The sequence below is a fragment of the Primulina eburnea genome, chromosome 16 (genome assembly GCF_022965805.1).
Source record: "Primulina eburnea isolate SZY01 chromosome 16, ASM2296580v1, whole genome shotgun sequence".
In the NCBI taxonomy this organism is placed as follows: domain Eukaryota; kingdom Viridiplantae; phylum Streptophyta; class Magnoliopsida; order Lamiales; family Gesneriaceae; genus Primulina; species Primulina eburnea.
Window position 1 is genome coordinate 11,574,521 of NC_133116.1, and position 14,152 is coordinate 11,588,672.

General features: G+C 35.2%; 2 protein-coding genes and 1 pseudogene across 2 annotated transcripts; all 3 read left to right on the plus strand.

Annotated features, from left to right (window-relative positions):
• Positions 1-3,680: 3,680 nt before the first annotated feature.
• On the plus strand, positions 3,681-7,514 carry LOC140817562 (ultraviolet-B receptor UVR8-like; annotated as a pseudogene).
• Positions 7,515-9,338: 1,824 nt separating this feature from the next.
• LOC140817563 (NADPH-dependent diflavin oxidoreductase 1-like) lies at positions 9,339-12,589 on the plus strand. The gene is made up of 5 exons (XM_073177319.1): positions 9,339-10,216; positions 10,864-11,048; positions 11,226-11,320; positions 12,105-12,179; positions 12,285-12,589. The coding sequence occupies exons 2-5, from the start codon at positions 10,889-10,891 to the stop codon at positions 12,498-12,500; spliced, it is 546 nt and encodes a 181-aa protein (XP_073033420.1). The 5' UTR covers positions 9,339-10,216; positions 10,864-10,888; the 3' UTR covers positions 12,501-12,589.
• A 116-nt stretch (positions 12,590-12,705) lies between these two features.
• LOC140816030 (uncharacterized) lies at positions 12,706-14,081 on the plus strand. The gene is made up of 3 exons (XM_073175097.1): positions 12,706-12,757; positions 12,998-13,557; positions 13,794-14,081. The coding sequence occupies exons 1-3, from the start codon at positions 12,706-12,708 to the stop codon at positions 14,079-14,081; spliced, it is 900 nt and encodes a 299-aa protein (XP_073031198.1).
• Positions 14,082-14,152: the final 71 nt, after the last annotated feature.

Consider the following 14,152-nt stretch of genomic DNA (forward strand, 5'->3'; position numbering starts at 1 on the left):
CTCAATATCTCAAATATCAACTCAAATATCAATTCTAAATTTCAACCCATTTCCAAACTTGAATAAAAATGGAAGATACTTACATCTTCGTGAAGCCCGTGAAGAGAGGATCACAAATCTACCTTTATTATATAATTTTCTTAATACCATAAATCAATCAATACCATAAAGTATCTGAATGGTCCACATGGTGGATGGATTGGTCCACAAATATCACCCTGAATACGTTCAAGAAACATTGGTGATTCAGTTTGGATTTTGCCTGGTGATGGTCTTATAATAAGTTTTCCGAGAGAACAAGCTTTACATTGAAACTTATTATTCTGAAAGATCTTCTGGTCTTTCAACGGATGACCATGTGTATTTTCTATAATTCTTCGCATCATTGTTGAACCAGGATGTCCCAATCGATCATGCCAATTGATCAGTATTGAAGAATTATCAACTACCATGTTTGATTCAATTGGACTTATATATGTATAATGCAATCCAGTAGAGAGCATTGGTAGTTTTTCAATCACATATTTCTTTCCTGATTTATATGTGATAAGACACATATATTTCTCATTCCCTTCATTCATTGTTTGAGTATCATACCCATGAGAATATATATCATTAAAACTCAACAAATTTCTTTTCGATTGTGGTGAATATAAAGCATCATTGATCAAAAATTTTGTACCATTAGGTAACAAAATTGTGCTTTACCACATCCTTTAATCAAGTCTACAGGACCTGATATTGTATTCACCGTTGTTTTTGTTGGTTTTAGTTCCAAGAAATATCTTTTATCTCGGAGGATAGTGTGCGTTGTACCACTATCGGGTATGCAAACTTCAGCTTTGCTCATAGCATTTTCCATATTTGAACTTCAAAAAAATATATGCAATGAAATAAATTACTGGCAATATATATTTAAATATAACACATATCATAATTATACAATAAAACATTATTCTATGAATACATGAAAATAAATTATTGTACATTTATATTCTACCATTATATTGTTCATTTTCAGAGAAATCGTTGAGAAAATCTGCAGCATCAATATTGTTCATTTCTATCCCACCAGCATATTGATCATTTCCAGAGAAATCATTCATAAAATCACCAGCATCAAAATGAGTTGAATCACTCAAACGGTCACTGCGTTCAGTGAAGTTGGTCTCCTTTTCTTTCCCCTTTAATGATTCTTTATAAAGTTTACAAAGGTGCTCAGGGGCTCGACAAACTTTGGACCAATGTCCTGGAGTATCACATCTGTAACAAGAACTTTCATATCTTTTTGAGTGATTCTCATTAACACTTGTATTCTCATGATGCCTTTTCAGTGGATGGTTTGGGACGCTCTTTTGAGATGAGTTATAAAAATAACTATCTCTATTATTTTCAAAACCACGGCCGCGTCCACGACCACGACCAATTCCACGTCCACGTCCACGACCTCGACCTCGACCAAAACCTTGTCTTTGAAATTGATTTTGGTTTCCAGGTTTAAATTCATTTTTACTTACAACATTTACTTCTGGAAATGCTGTTGATCCAGTGGGTCGGGACTGATGATTTCTCACTAGAAGCTCGTTGTTCTTTTCCGCCACAAGAAGACAGGCGATGAGTTCAGAATATCTCGCGAATCCACGTACTCTATATTGTTGCTGTAGAGTAATATTTGATGCATGAAACGTGGAAAATGTTTTTTCAAGCATCTCAGATTCTGTGACCTCATGTCCACAAAATTTTAATTGCGAGATTATTCTATACATCGCCGAATTGTAATCACTGACTTTTTTAAAGTCTTGGAATCTCAATGTATTCCATTCATCCCGGGCGGTCGGAAGTATAACTTCTCTTATATGTTCGAATCTTTCTTTTAATCCCTTCCACAAAGCCATGGGATTTTTTTCAGTCAGATATTCACATTTCAATCTATCGTCGAGATGTCGACGCAAAAATATCATGGCTCTTGCCTTTTCTTGTGACGTGCATATGCCATTTTCTTTAATGGTCTCGCTTAGACCCAATGACTCAAGATGCATTTCTACATCTAGAGTCCATGGCATATAATTTTTCCCAGTAATGTCAAGAGCGATGAATTCGAGCTTTGTCAAGTTTGCCATGGTGGTACTAAAAATCACGATGCATTTTATTAGTTAATGAATATTGCAATACAAAGTAATGGATAAACAACAAGTACAAGTATTCGTAAAAATAAAGAAAACACACGAGGAGGATATTCTCCGATAAATACAAGACTCGTGAGTATGATAACTAAAATAATTAAAAATAACCTTGCGAAAGCCATCTTCTTTTTTTCTTCGAAAAATTTGATGATGAATAATTTTTAGAGAAGAAGAGAAAGTTGGAGTGATTGAATGTGTTTATGAGATCATATTTATAGGCCAAAAACTAGCCGTTTTTTACCATTTATGACCGTTGGTGTACAAAAAAATAAAGGTATGTATTTGTATAATTTTATTGTAATAATATGGTATATATAATATTAAACATGTTTAAATAATTATGTATATCATATCATAATATTATAATGAGTGTCATAATTTATTTTGTTTAAAAACCTTATAGGCTTTTATACTTGTCGTATCCATTACCGGGAGTGTGGGATGTCGTCTTAACATCCTCCCAGGATTTATAACAAGTTTATGAAAAATTTATTTTATTATTTCTAATAATAACATTATATTGTATATTAAATAAATACACAATAAATAAATAATAGTAAAGTAAATATAATTACTTTTGTTACCTTTTTCTTCTGTTTGGAGCTTGGAAAAGTATGTAGGACTTTTAGAGCTTCGTGCTGATAACGTGTTGTGAAAAAGTAAAAATTTATGGTAAAAAGTAAAAATCTCAAACTCTCAAAATTTACCAAACTACACACTTTATAATATTTTTCTCTCTACTCAATTGTTATTTTCTTCACAAATGAGAGATCTATTTATAGAGTTTCATTACACATAATCTAAAAATAAATTCATCATTACATACATCATCACACACTAATTTTCAATATTCAACACCTAATTTTACCTAATTTTCAACATTCAACATTCAACATTCAACATACACATTTTAATATTATATTTTCAACATAATTTATTAGGTTTATTATTATATAAAAGCTATAACTCACTTTTTGTGTTTTTTAAAAATACTTTTAAATTTTTATGTTTGTATCAATGAATAAAGATTCGTGATTCAATTATGTATACGAACATATATCTCTATATTATATTTCATACGCATAAATCATAATATAAATATATTAACTTGATATGTTTTTTTCCCTAAAAATTTAAGATTTTTTAAATAAAGTTATTAGGTTTAAAATTTTAAATTAAATATTTTTTGTATGAATTACATTTGTTATAATAATAAAATTGATAGAAACTCCTAAAATATATTGGGAATTTGTTTCTGGAAGTATCATCCATTCCATGGAAAGATGGTTTCCGAGTCAGATACGCGCTTCAATTCAACTTGAAATCACTGTTGAAACCTACCCAAAATTTGTGGCTGTGCAGCCACAGCCTCCATCGAAAGACACGTTCTTTGAGAACTTGTCGTAGAAGCCCGCCGGTGCAGTGGCATCCCACTAATTATGGCCTCCAAAATTGTTGTTATTGCATGGTCTCCCCCATTACCTCATCAAACTACAGTCTACCCTACATGCTCTTTCTCAATTTTCACTCGTATCTAGGTTTCAATGGTTTTTAGGGGTTCTGGAGAAGATGGGCAGTTGGGAATTGGAAACAGTGAGGAGAAAGAATGGGTTTGTGCCATTTCTGCTCTGAGTTCTAGCAACGTTTGCTCTGTAGTGGCCGGCAGCCGTAACTCCCTTGCTATATGTGATGACGGAAAGGTTCTAATTTTGAACTCCTTTATCTTGGTTTTACTGTATTTGATGATATGTCTATACTGTGTTTGATAGTGTGCTTGTTTGCTTGATGCTTGTGATGATTTAGTTATTTACATGGGGCTGGAATCAAAGGGGAACACTGGGCCATCCACAGGAAACCAAAAATGAGAATGTTCCCAGCCAAGTTAAGGCACTTGCCAATGTCAAAATTATTCAGGTGTTTCATGGTTTCTTTTCTGTGACTTATTTATTTATTTGTTTTTTTGACAATGGTGTAGACTTTGGCATTCTTTGTAAGTAAAGTGTTCTGGTTTTGATCATAGGCTGCTATTGGTGGCTGGCATTGCTTGGCCGTTGATGAACAAGGTCGAGCTTATGCATGGGGTACGTCTACTGTTTTTGCTCAGTACCTTTTTTTAATGTGTTTACATTTTACAGAGGCCAAGTGAGAGTGGAAAATGTTGAAGTTTCAGCTTTCAAAGTTATTTGTGGTTAATAAGTGGAAATTTTGATCTCGTGCTAGGATAGTTTCGTGATTCATATGTGGACTAAAAAGTAGAGTTAGCTCCTTTTATTTCTGAACGGTGAACCTTCTTCGGTGCAGGTGGGAATGAGTATGGACAGTGTGGTGAAGAACCTGAACGGAAAGAAGACATGGGCAAACCTGTCAGAAGAGATATAATCATTCCACAGTGATGTGTGCCAAGACTTTCTGTTCGTCAGGTGGTTAAACTTCCGTATCTCAGTTTTAAGCATGGAAAATAATCATTTTAATACTTCATTCCCCTCGGATAATTGGGTTAATTAATATCAAAAAAATTGTTGCAGTGAACTTGTACTGAATGAAACATTTCAATATCAAGCATAGCTGATAATTATTCTTCTAGATGATCTATGATTACCATCGACATTTATTCATGTTTGGCCCCAAAGACTTAGAATTATTTTTTATCAACCCAAGAAGCAGCATTTGACTGTTTTTGCCATGTGTTTGATTTTCTAATGTATATGCAATACGCATGCGCCAAGCCACTAGTCAGATTCACCGGTGACAGTCCTAACTTTTTCACCTCACAGGTAGCTGCTGGTGGAACTCATTCTGTTGTTCTTACCCGAGAAGGACATGTATGGACATGGGGTCAACCATGGCCTCCTGGAGACATGTATGTTTGGTTTACTGAAGTCTGTGATAAATATATTATTTCTTTTCTGATTTTTTCTTATCTGTTACTGGCATTCATTGGATTAAGTAGCTTAGTTAGTTGCTTACACTTGTTTAACGTCAATCAATCTACAGAAAGCAAATTTCGACCCCAGTTCGAGTGCAAGGTCTTGATAGTGTTAGGTTAATTGCAGTAGGTGCATTTCACAATTTAGCTCTTCTTGACGATGGAACTTTGATGGCTTGGGGCAATAATGAGTATGGTCAGCTTGGAACTGGTGATACCCAGCCAAGATCACAACCTATTCCTGTCCAGGGCCTCTCTGATCTTACTTTGGTTTGTGTTACCATCCTCTATATATACTCTGTTGGCCATTAGTTTCCTTTTTCCATTGCATAGAATCTTGTGAGCATTTTATTTTTGCCACCAGTCAGTGATTGTTTCATTATATCAACTTCAACTAACTGTTGTGGTTGATTTTTATAGTAATGATAATTTCTGAACAAAAGACGGTGAATAGAGATGGAATTTTGAAGGTTATACGTTATGAAATTACTGATATCACATGGCAATAACAATTTGGAGTTCTATGGAAAAGAGTATAGTCTAGAACTTACCGTCATAATAAATTTTGAGAAATAGAACATCTTTGATTTTACTTATGGTTGGACTTAAGCGATTCTCTGCATTGTTGTCCAGGTTGATATTGCTGCTGGAGGATGGCATTCTACCGCGTTGACTGATGATGGAGAGGTATATATTATGTCTCTTCATTCAGCTAAAAATTTGTGCATTTGAACACATGTCGGTGCTTCTATCTAGTTCATGTTTTTCTTTAGGTGTATGGATGGGGCAGAGGGGAGCACGGAAGACTTGGATTTGGAGATGACAAGAGCAGCAAAATGGTTCCTCAAAGGGTTCAACTTTTAGTGGGCGAGGACATTGTTCAGGTTCTTACATGTATCAGCATCCTTGTGATTCTTATATTAAAAATTTGTAATGACTTAAATAAAAATGCAACAAACGAAATGCTCCTTCAGCCTTCCATTCATTTCGTTGCTTTCATAAAAATTGAGTAACATCAGTTTTGCGTGACTGCATGTGTGTCATGGTACTTAAAACACCTTAACTCACATTCTTATAGTATCATGAATTTGGGTATAGACTAAGCCAAATTCTAGCTTTTGCTCTTTAAGACTGTGTTGACATATCTATGCTTGTTACGAATTTAATATATCTGTTAATGGCTTCTTTTCTTTTCTTTGTTTTGTGGTTTGTCCCTTTGAGTAATTAGGCAATTTTATGATGTGAACATTTTGTTTTGTTATTTATAGCATGCTTCTTTGGAAAACCAAATATAAAAACTTCTTTTTTTTTTGCAGGTTTCTTGTGGAGGTACTCACTCCGTTGCATTAACGAGGGATGGCTGCATGTATTCAGTAAGTGCTTTACACATCTTTTAATCTTTTTTATGCAAAAATGAACGTACCATCAACCCACCCAGAGGTATACGCTCTTCAGAAAAATAAACAAGCAATATATGCATCTTTTTTATGCATCAAATGGACATACTATCAGCCATTCAGCCCACCAAACGGTATATGCTCTTCAGAAAAATAAACAATCAATATATGCCCTTCAGGAATATAAAAAACAATGTAGATAGCCGCAAACAAAATAAAAATGTTTGGAACATCAACTCTAATGTTATATATTTTCTATCCCTGACCATTTGATATAGGTTTTATGTACATAGTCTTGAATAAATATTGATGAACAAAATTCACCAATTCGACTTAATTCAGTTGAAATCGGAAAGTTCTGTTTTTCTGTTTTGGAACATCAGCTCTTGTGGTTATTACAAGGTATTTATTTAATGCATCTCTGTAACACTCAATAAATGCTTCGTTTTCTCTCTGCTGTACATTTTTCCGAGTGTTGAAACTCAATCAGGAACCCAAGATGAGCAAAACTTTCTATTTCCAATTCACGTTTAACTTGAATCCAAGTGGTTTTCAAGGCAGTCATGCAAAACACATCTGACTTATCTTGATGCTTGCAGTTTGGACGAGGGGACCATGGACGTTTGGGATATGGACGAAAGGTGACAACAGGGAATCCAGCTGAAGTTCCGATAACAATTCCACCTCCTAAAGGCATCAGCGGCAGTGCAGCTGAAGGCCGGTGGTGTGCTAAACTAGTTGCTTGTGGTGGCCGTCATACTCTGGCGATAGCCGAATGGCACTCTTCTGAGGCGGATCACGAACTCTGAAGCGCTAAAAAGGTAATGGGTCTACGAGAAATGGCCTAGTTTGTTATTTTGTAGTAGAAAACCTTGTATAAGAGATATGGGGTACTGTGAGATACCTTGGATTTGCGTCTTGTACTCTTTCCATCTGCCGTGTAACTTACTAACACTAATATTTGTTTTACAATATTAGTTTTTTGGAGGGGAAAAAATACCCTACTAATTCGCTTTTTGGGTAAATTGCACGATCTAATTGCCATAAATACCATCGGAGGTTTGGGGAACTAAAATGTCCCCTGAAAGATTGTTCTAATCGCCATAAATACTTGCGAGGTTTAAAGAACTACGATGTGTTCCAAAATGTTACGGAAGATTTCTGTTTCCGTCACCGATCTGTCACATCAGTATCACAAAGCTTTACTAGAATAAATAGATATTTTTTGAAGCAACGAAACATCTCTAGTTATCAAAAATCTTGCAATTTTCCACTTCTTACAACTCAGAAATGCCAAGATTCTAATATTCACCACATGATAATCACTTGGTTCAGACTTACACGAACGTTAACCTTGTGGAAACCCGAAAGATTGTGAACTTGGAAATTGTGGTACTATTTTTTGAGGTTCCCTTAACGTTGGTAAGTCGGCCCGAATCTGCTGTTAAAGACGCCAGCATGCAGACGAAGCAGGTAGAGTAGTTGGATGAGACCCGATATCGCAATAAACGCTTCCAGTGTTTGCTGTGATTTGCAAGCTTAAAATCAAGAACCGGTGATGGATGCAATGGATATTCTATGTTAATTTAGACACCTTACCAAGCTAGCGTTTACCCGTGTCCTCCCACTATGGTTTGTTTGCAAACCAGGCGCTGTTTCAATTAGCAAAGAGCATATTGTATGTTTAGAACACAAACAAGCTTGGGGAACGCAGGATATGATGCAGGCACGAGCAATTGAAATGCATAATATTTTAGACTATCTTTTGACAACATTAATAATAAACAGATTTTATATGGTGGAGATTGAAGATTAATATATGTGATGCATACCCAAAAGCAAGAGCAGTAATCCCCCATGAGATAACAACTCAAAAAGCGGGAGCAAACTGTGCCTAGAAATATCGCAAGCAGTTTTGAGATGGTTCTTGGCTGAATAAATATATCAGTTTTATAATTATGTTTTCAAAAGAATTATTTTATGTTATTTTTAACAGTTCTAAATAATTTCATTATTCATCAATCTACATTAATATGGCACTAGCCACCGAGGCACACGCGTTGCGTGTGTCATTAATATATGAGAATAATATATTAAATCTTCGTGATTTTACAATACCATGAGAGTAAAAACATTTGTACTTGATCCATGAAAAGCCAGAGATTCCAAAGCTTAAATAAATATGTCAAACTCAATTTGTTACCTCACATGATATATGTGTTGATCTTAAAAAATAATATTCTTTTGAAGCAGTAATATCATATCATTAGAAATAATGATAAACTTCAATGTAAAAGAAGTAAAATTTAATAGCACCATTTTGAATTGGTTACCAAATCTGGTTGTTAGAATAAGGTTATGGGAAACTTTTTTGATTCTTAGGTTAATATGGGCAGCACAATTGGGTGCCTAAGAATTGACATTTAGAAATGGAAAAGAGTTCTTCAGTCAGAAAGTATTGATATGTTGAATGTCTTGTCTTATTATTTACTTTTCTTTATGGTTGTATTCAGCAGTTTTGCTGTACCTCACTGACCTTTATCTGCGATTTACTCAATGATGTACGTGTTGAATTTCTTACTTTGTTTTTATTTGGATCATTAATGATTACGAGAAGCAGGTATTTTGGCTAGTTATTTTAGTAATGTTACAACGATCAGCTCCTGTGCCTAAAAGATCTGATGATGCAAAAACAGATTGGCACAATGGACGGGAAATTAAATACGCATCTGCTGATATTGTATGCTTCAGAAACAGGAAATGCCATAGATGCTGCTGAGCAGGTTGGTCGTGAGGCAGAGCGCCGCGGTTGCCTTTCTGTCTCTGTCCTCTCTGTGGATGAGTTTCATCCGGTATACTTCTACTCGTTATTTCAGAACATACCAACTTTCAGTTTTTTTAAATGTTTTGTAGGCTGATTATATTGGTTACTTGGCCAGAGTGACTTACCAAAAAAAGAGAAAGTGATTTTTGTGGTGTCAACCACAGGACAAGGAGATGCCCCTGATTCTATTAAGGTTTTATTTATGTTTAATGATAATAAATTCTTTGTTTTTGTGCTTAGCTTTAATCCGTCATAATCAAGATTATTTGGCAGGGGTTTTGGAGGTTTTTGCTGCAAAAAAATTTGTCACATGGGTGGCTTAATGGAGTTTGTTATGCCGTTTTTGGATTGGGTGATTCAAGTTACCAAAAATATAATGTAAAGTTTTTATTTTTACTTTATTAAATCATCTTATGACCTTATTTCTAGATCAACACCTTATTACAATTCATGAACTTATTTCTAAAGGAAGGTATTCCTTCTTCCGCACTGTAAACATGCATTTTTTTGTTGAACATTCTAAATATAATGATGAAAAAAAAGTGATCTTCTTGATATAATTGGCCTGATCTTATTTTTTTTCAATTGCCATAAATAGAGGAAATTTTTGGTTCTCCTGTTTTCAGATTACCAGGGTGTATTGTTATTGGATAGGTATCATATGTTTGGTTGTAAATTCTCATAATGGAATGTTCCGTCATAATTGTTTTAACAGATTGCATCTTCAAAAAGTTTTTTCCATAATCTTTCCTTGCTTATTAATTCCATGACATAAATGGATTTTCTGGTCGTAGTTTGTAGCGAAGAAGCTCGATAAACGACTGTTAGATCTTGGTGCATTGGCAATTATTGAAAGAGGTCTGGGAGATGATCAGCATCCTTCAGGGTACAATATTTATTCACATGATTTTAGATGATTAACCATTAGCTCTTATGAAATTTACAATATGGAATTTACGGTCTTTCCCCGTTTAATTCAATAAAACATGAGAAATGAAAGCACTTCATGTTGTTTGGATTCCAGTGAGATGCAAATTCAACGTCCAAATGGTGTTAGCGTGTAATCAATTTACAGGGAAACGTGTCAGTTTGCAATAGGACATTTTCGCTGCATTATAAACATTTTATGGATATCAGAGCAATTATGGAGTGTGCATCTAACATTAGGAATTCCACTCCTCCTACCTAATTATTTTCCTCTTATATATGAAGTCAAGTTTAGTGTGCTCGAATAACCTTCTAGTTTTGTGTAGTCCATATATGTGTAGAACACGAAATTTTAGTCTTGATGGTGTATTTTAATGGCTGTGTCATTTGGTACTAATTTTCACTTGCCAAAATGCTTGTAGTATGATGCTAATTGTTCATCTGGCTATTCCTGTGACAATGGCTCTCAGATGATTTGTGCACTTTATGTTGTTTCCTGCATATTTTAAGATATTCAACTTTTTAATTTTCATTTATTCAAATTAATGTGAATATTTTAAATTATTCATTCTCATAAAAGGTTTATGATTGGCATTTCGTTCATAGGTATGAAGGGGCTTTGGATCCCTGGATGTCCTCCTTGTGGAATATATTATATCAAATGAATCCCAAATTACTTCCAAATGGTCCAGTTTTTGTCAATCCAGATGCAGCTTTAATTGATCGACCTAGAGCACAAATTATATATCATGACATCAATGAAGGGGTACCACCAGTTTCAAATGCCACAGGTTACTTGTTTCTTAGATATTTGGTGAAATGAAAGTCCAACAAGTCTTCCATATTTCATTGTTTCATTATTCCTCGATATTATAATGCATTGATGATATCCGAAGTTTTTATTTTATTAGAAATATGTCTATGTTTCTGCCACTATAAGATCGTATTGAAGTGAAAACTCTGTACAGGTTTGAAGTATCTTGAGATGCAGGTTGAGAGGACCCGTTCAATGACTCCTGCAGTACCTTCTGGGAAGAACAGGCCTGAGTGCTTCCTGAAAATGGTATTATCATCATATTTTGTCTTTAGCAGTAAAATAGTTGTCGTGATATTCTGTTTACCTGTTCAGTTGTGCTTTCTTCATCTACAAGTGTTTTGAGTCTTTCAAAACTATTCCGTCAAATTTCAGCAGTATAGCATATCTTTCTTCCTAGGGATAAATCCTTGACTTGAGAATATTTGAAAGTGTGTTTTTCTGACAGAAATAGAAAAGGTTTCTGATCCACAGGAAGCCTGTTTTGACTATAATTTACCCACAACCTACTGACAAGAACACTGATTGTAAATTTGTAATGATGTATATATAGATACCAAAGTTTTTATGAGGCCACACGTGCTTCCAAAAGCAACTTCTTTTGGTTCATGAATTTGATTGGTTACAATATAATGACAAAGCACTTGATCAAACAACTCTTGTCTGTTTGTTCTTGCTGACAACATTCAAATGCTTTTTGTTGTTGGTTGGTTGAGGGGCTGATGGAAGTGTGTTTTAGCTACAGGTTGATCTGGAAACCTTTGACTTGCATTTTGTTTCATGTGCACTGAGTTTTTCCCAGCTAGTTAATTTTCTTAAGAAATGCTTGGGTACTAGAGGGATGAGTTGATTTGTTTTTTTCAGTTCATCTGTCTATTTGAAACTCATGTGCAAGGTATATAAGTATCCATAGGTTACACATGCTCCTACTGGTAAACATGAGTATTGAGTTGTTTGAAAATATGATAGATATGAACAGTTATCATATATATCGAATTTGCACCTTAGTGATCAAGTTTGTTTGTAATTATAGACCAAGAATCTTCGATTAAGTAGAGAGGGCAGTGGGAAGGATGTGCGCCACTTTGAGTTCGATGCTGTTTCATCTGTAAGTCATGCTAAACATTCTCAAATAGGCAGTTGTCCGTTTTCTTTTATGGTTAAAACCATACATATGTTCTTTTCTATTAATGTGTTGTGTTCATGTCTGCAGTCAATAGAATATGAAGTGGGCGATGTTCTTGAGATTCTTCCAGGTCAAAGTTCTGCCGCAGTAGATGCTTTCATACAGCGTTGTAATTTGAACCCTGAGTCTTACATAACTGTATGTAGTTCTCCATTTGAATTTCTTTATCGGTGCTTTTTCTTGAAGATTTTTTCAGTGTTTTCCGTGTGCCAATATCACAAATGTAATACTATCCCCTCTTGATCGTTCCTTTAATACTTTTTTCTATGTCTTGTTTAATCATCAGTTGTCCATACATGTTACACGGACCACTGGACTCTTGCATTGGTTACCATGATAATTTTATTATTGGATTTGAATGTATGCATTGTATTCGCAATAAAAGGAAAGCCAAGAAGGGATTTGGAGCTTTGAAGTTAGACATGAGCAAAACATATGACCGCGTAGAATGGAGATACTTGGAGGCCATCATGCTGAAGTTAGGCTTCGCTGCGAGTTTTGTAAGGCTGATCTTAAAATGTAAATCTATTGTCTCTTATTCATCCGTGTTAATCACAATACTTATGGTAAGCTGATCCCAAAGCGTGGTATTCGTCAAGGTGATCCTTTATCTCCATATCTATTGGTTTTATGTGCTCAAGGACTTTCGGCCATATTATCTCTTGCGGTGCGAAATAAACTGTTTCAAGGAGTTAAAATTGCCCATAATTGTCAAGAAATCTCTCACTTACTATTTGCAGATGATAGATTAAACTTCATTCGTGCTAAGGAAACAGAGTGCATACAGCTTCGAAGATGTTTGAGAGTTTATGAAATAGCTTATGGACAAACAGTAAATTATGATAAATTGGCCCTCACCTTCAGTCCGAGTGTTTCTTTGGATACTATAAATGCAATCCAGACTACCTTCTCTATACCTGTGGTTCAAGGCCATGAAATTTATTTGGGCCTTCCTACGTTCTCTCTTCGTAGTAAGCGCATTCAATTCTCTAATCTTCGTGAAAGACTTATCAAGAAGATCAATGGCTGGGCATCACGGTTTTTCTTTGCTGTAGGAAAAGAAACTCTGATTAAATCAATCTTGCAAGCCATACCCTCTTATGCAATGTCCTGCTTTAAGCTACCTATTTCATTATGCCATGAACTGGAGCAGTTGTGCGCTAAATTTTGGTGGAATAAAACAACCGATGGAGAGGGAATGCATTGGGCTAGCTGGAGGAAATTATGTAGACCGAAACAATATGGAGGTATGGGGTTTCGTAATCTCTCTGAATTTAATCGTGCTTTTCTTGCTAAACAGGTATGGAAAATTATTACGGATCCTTCCTCGCTTATGGCACAAACGCTCAAATCTCGATATTTTAAAGATTGTGACATTATGGATGCTATTTTAGGATCGAATCCATCCTACATATGGCGATCGATCCTTTGGAGTCGAGATATTATTCAAAAAGGATTAATGTGGAGAGTGGGGAATGGATCCCACATCAATGCACTTATTGATCGTTGGATTCCTAATCTCTTTTCTGGGAAAAGCTCGATGACAGGCTCAAGTGGTTGAGTAAGGTTCAAGAACTTATTTCATGTGACAGAACGTGGAATGAAGTTGAGGTATGCTCCAAATTTCCTTCGTTCGAAGCAGAATGTATTCTTGATATACCTCTGAGAAATCAGCACACTGAAGATGATAGATTCTGGAAGTGGGGAAAGAAAGGCAAGTACACAGTTAAATCAGGCTACCTGGCTCAAATTGGATGCTTCGATCCACATGAATCTCTATCGCATTCTCGTTGGAAAAGCGGTGGAAAAAGATTTGGCAGCTAAACATCCCACATAAAGTTCGAATATTTTTTTGGTGTGCGAGCAATGAATTAATTCCCACTTAACTGAACTTG

Bases quoted from the DNA above. Each gene is read 5' to 3' on its own strand.
- LOC140817563 (XM_073177319.1), top strand. From the start codon at position 10,889: ATGTCCTCCTTGTGGAATATATTATATCAAATGAATCCCAAATTACTT. The intron at 11,321-12,104 runs GTATTATCATCA...TTGTAATTATAG, and splicing joins CTGAGTGCTTCCTGAAAATG to ACCAAGAATCTTCGATTAAG. The intron at 12,180-12,284 runs GTAAGTCATGCT...TCATGTCTGCAG, and splicing joins AGTTCGATGCTGTTTCATCT to TCAATAGAATATGAAGTGGG.
- LOC140816030 (XM_073175097.1), top strand. From the start codon at position 12,706: ATGGAGATACTTGGAGGCCATCATGCTGAAGTTAGGCTTCGCTGCGAG. The intron at 12,758-12,997 runs GTAAGGCTGATC...TACTATTTGCAG, and splicing joins TAGGCTTCGCTGCGAGTTTT to ATGATAGATTAAACTTCATT. The intron at 13,558-13,793 runs GTATGGAAAATT...TTCTGGGAAAAG, and splicing joins GTGCTTTTCTTGCTAAACAG to CTCGATGACAGGCTCAAGTG.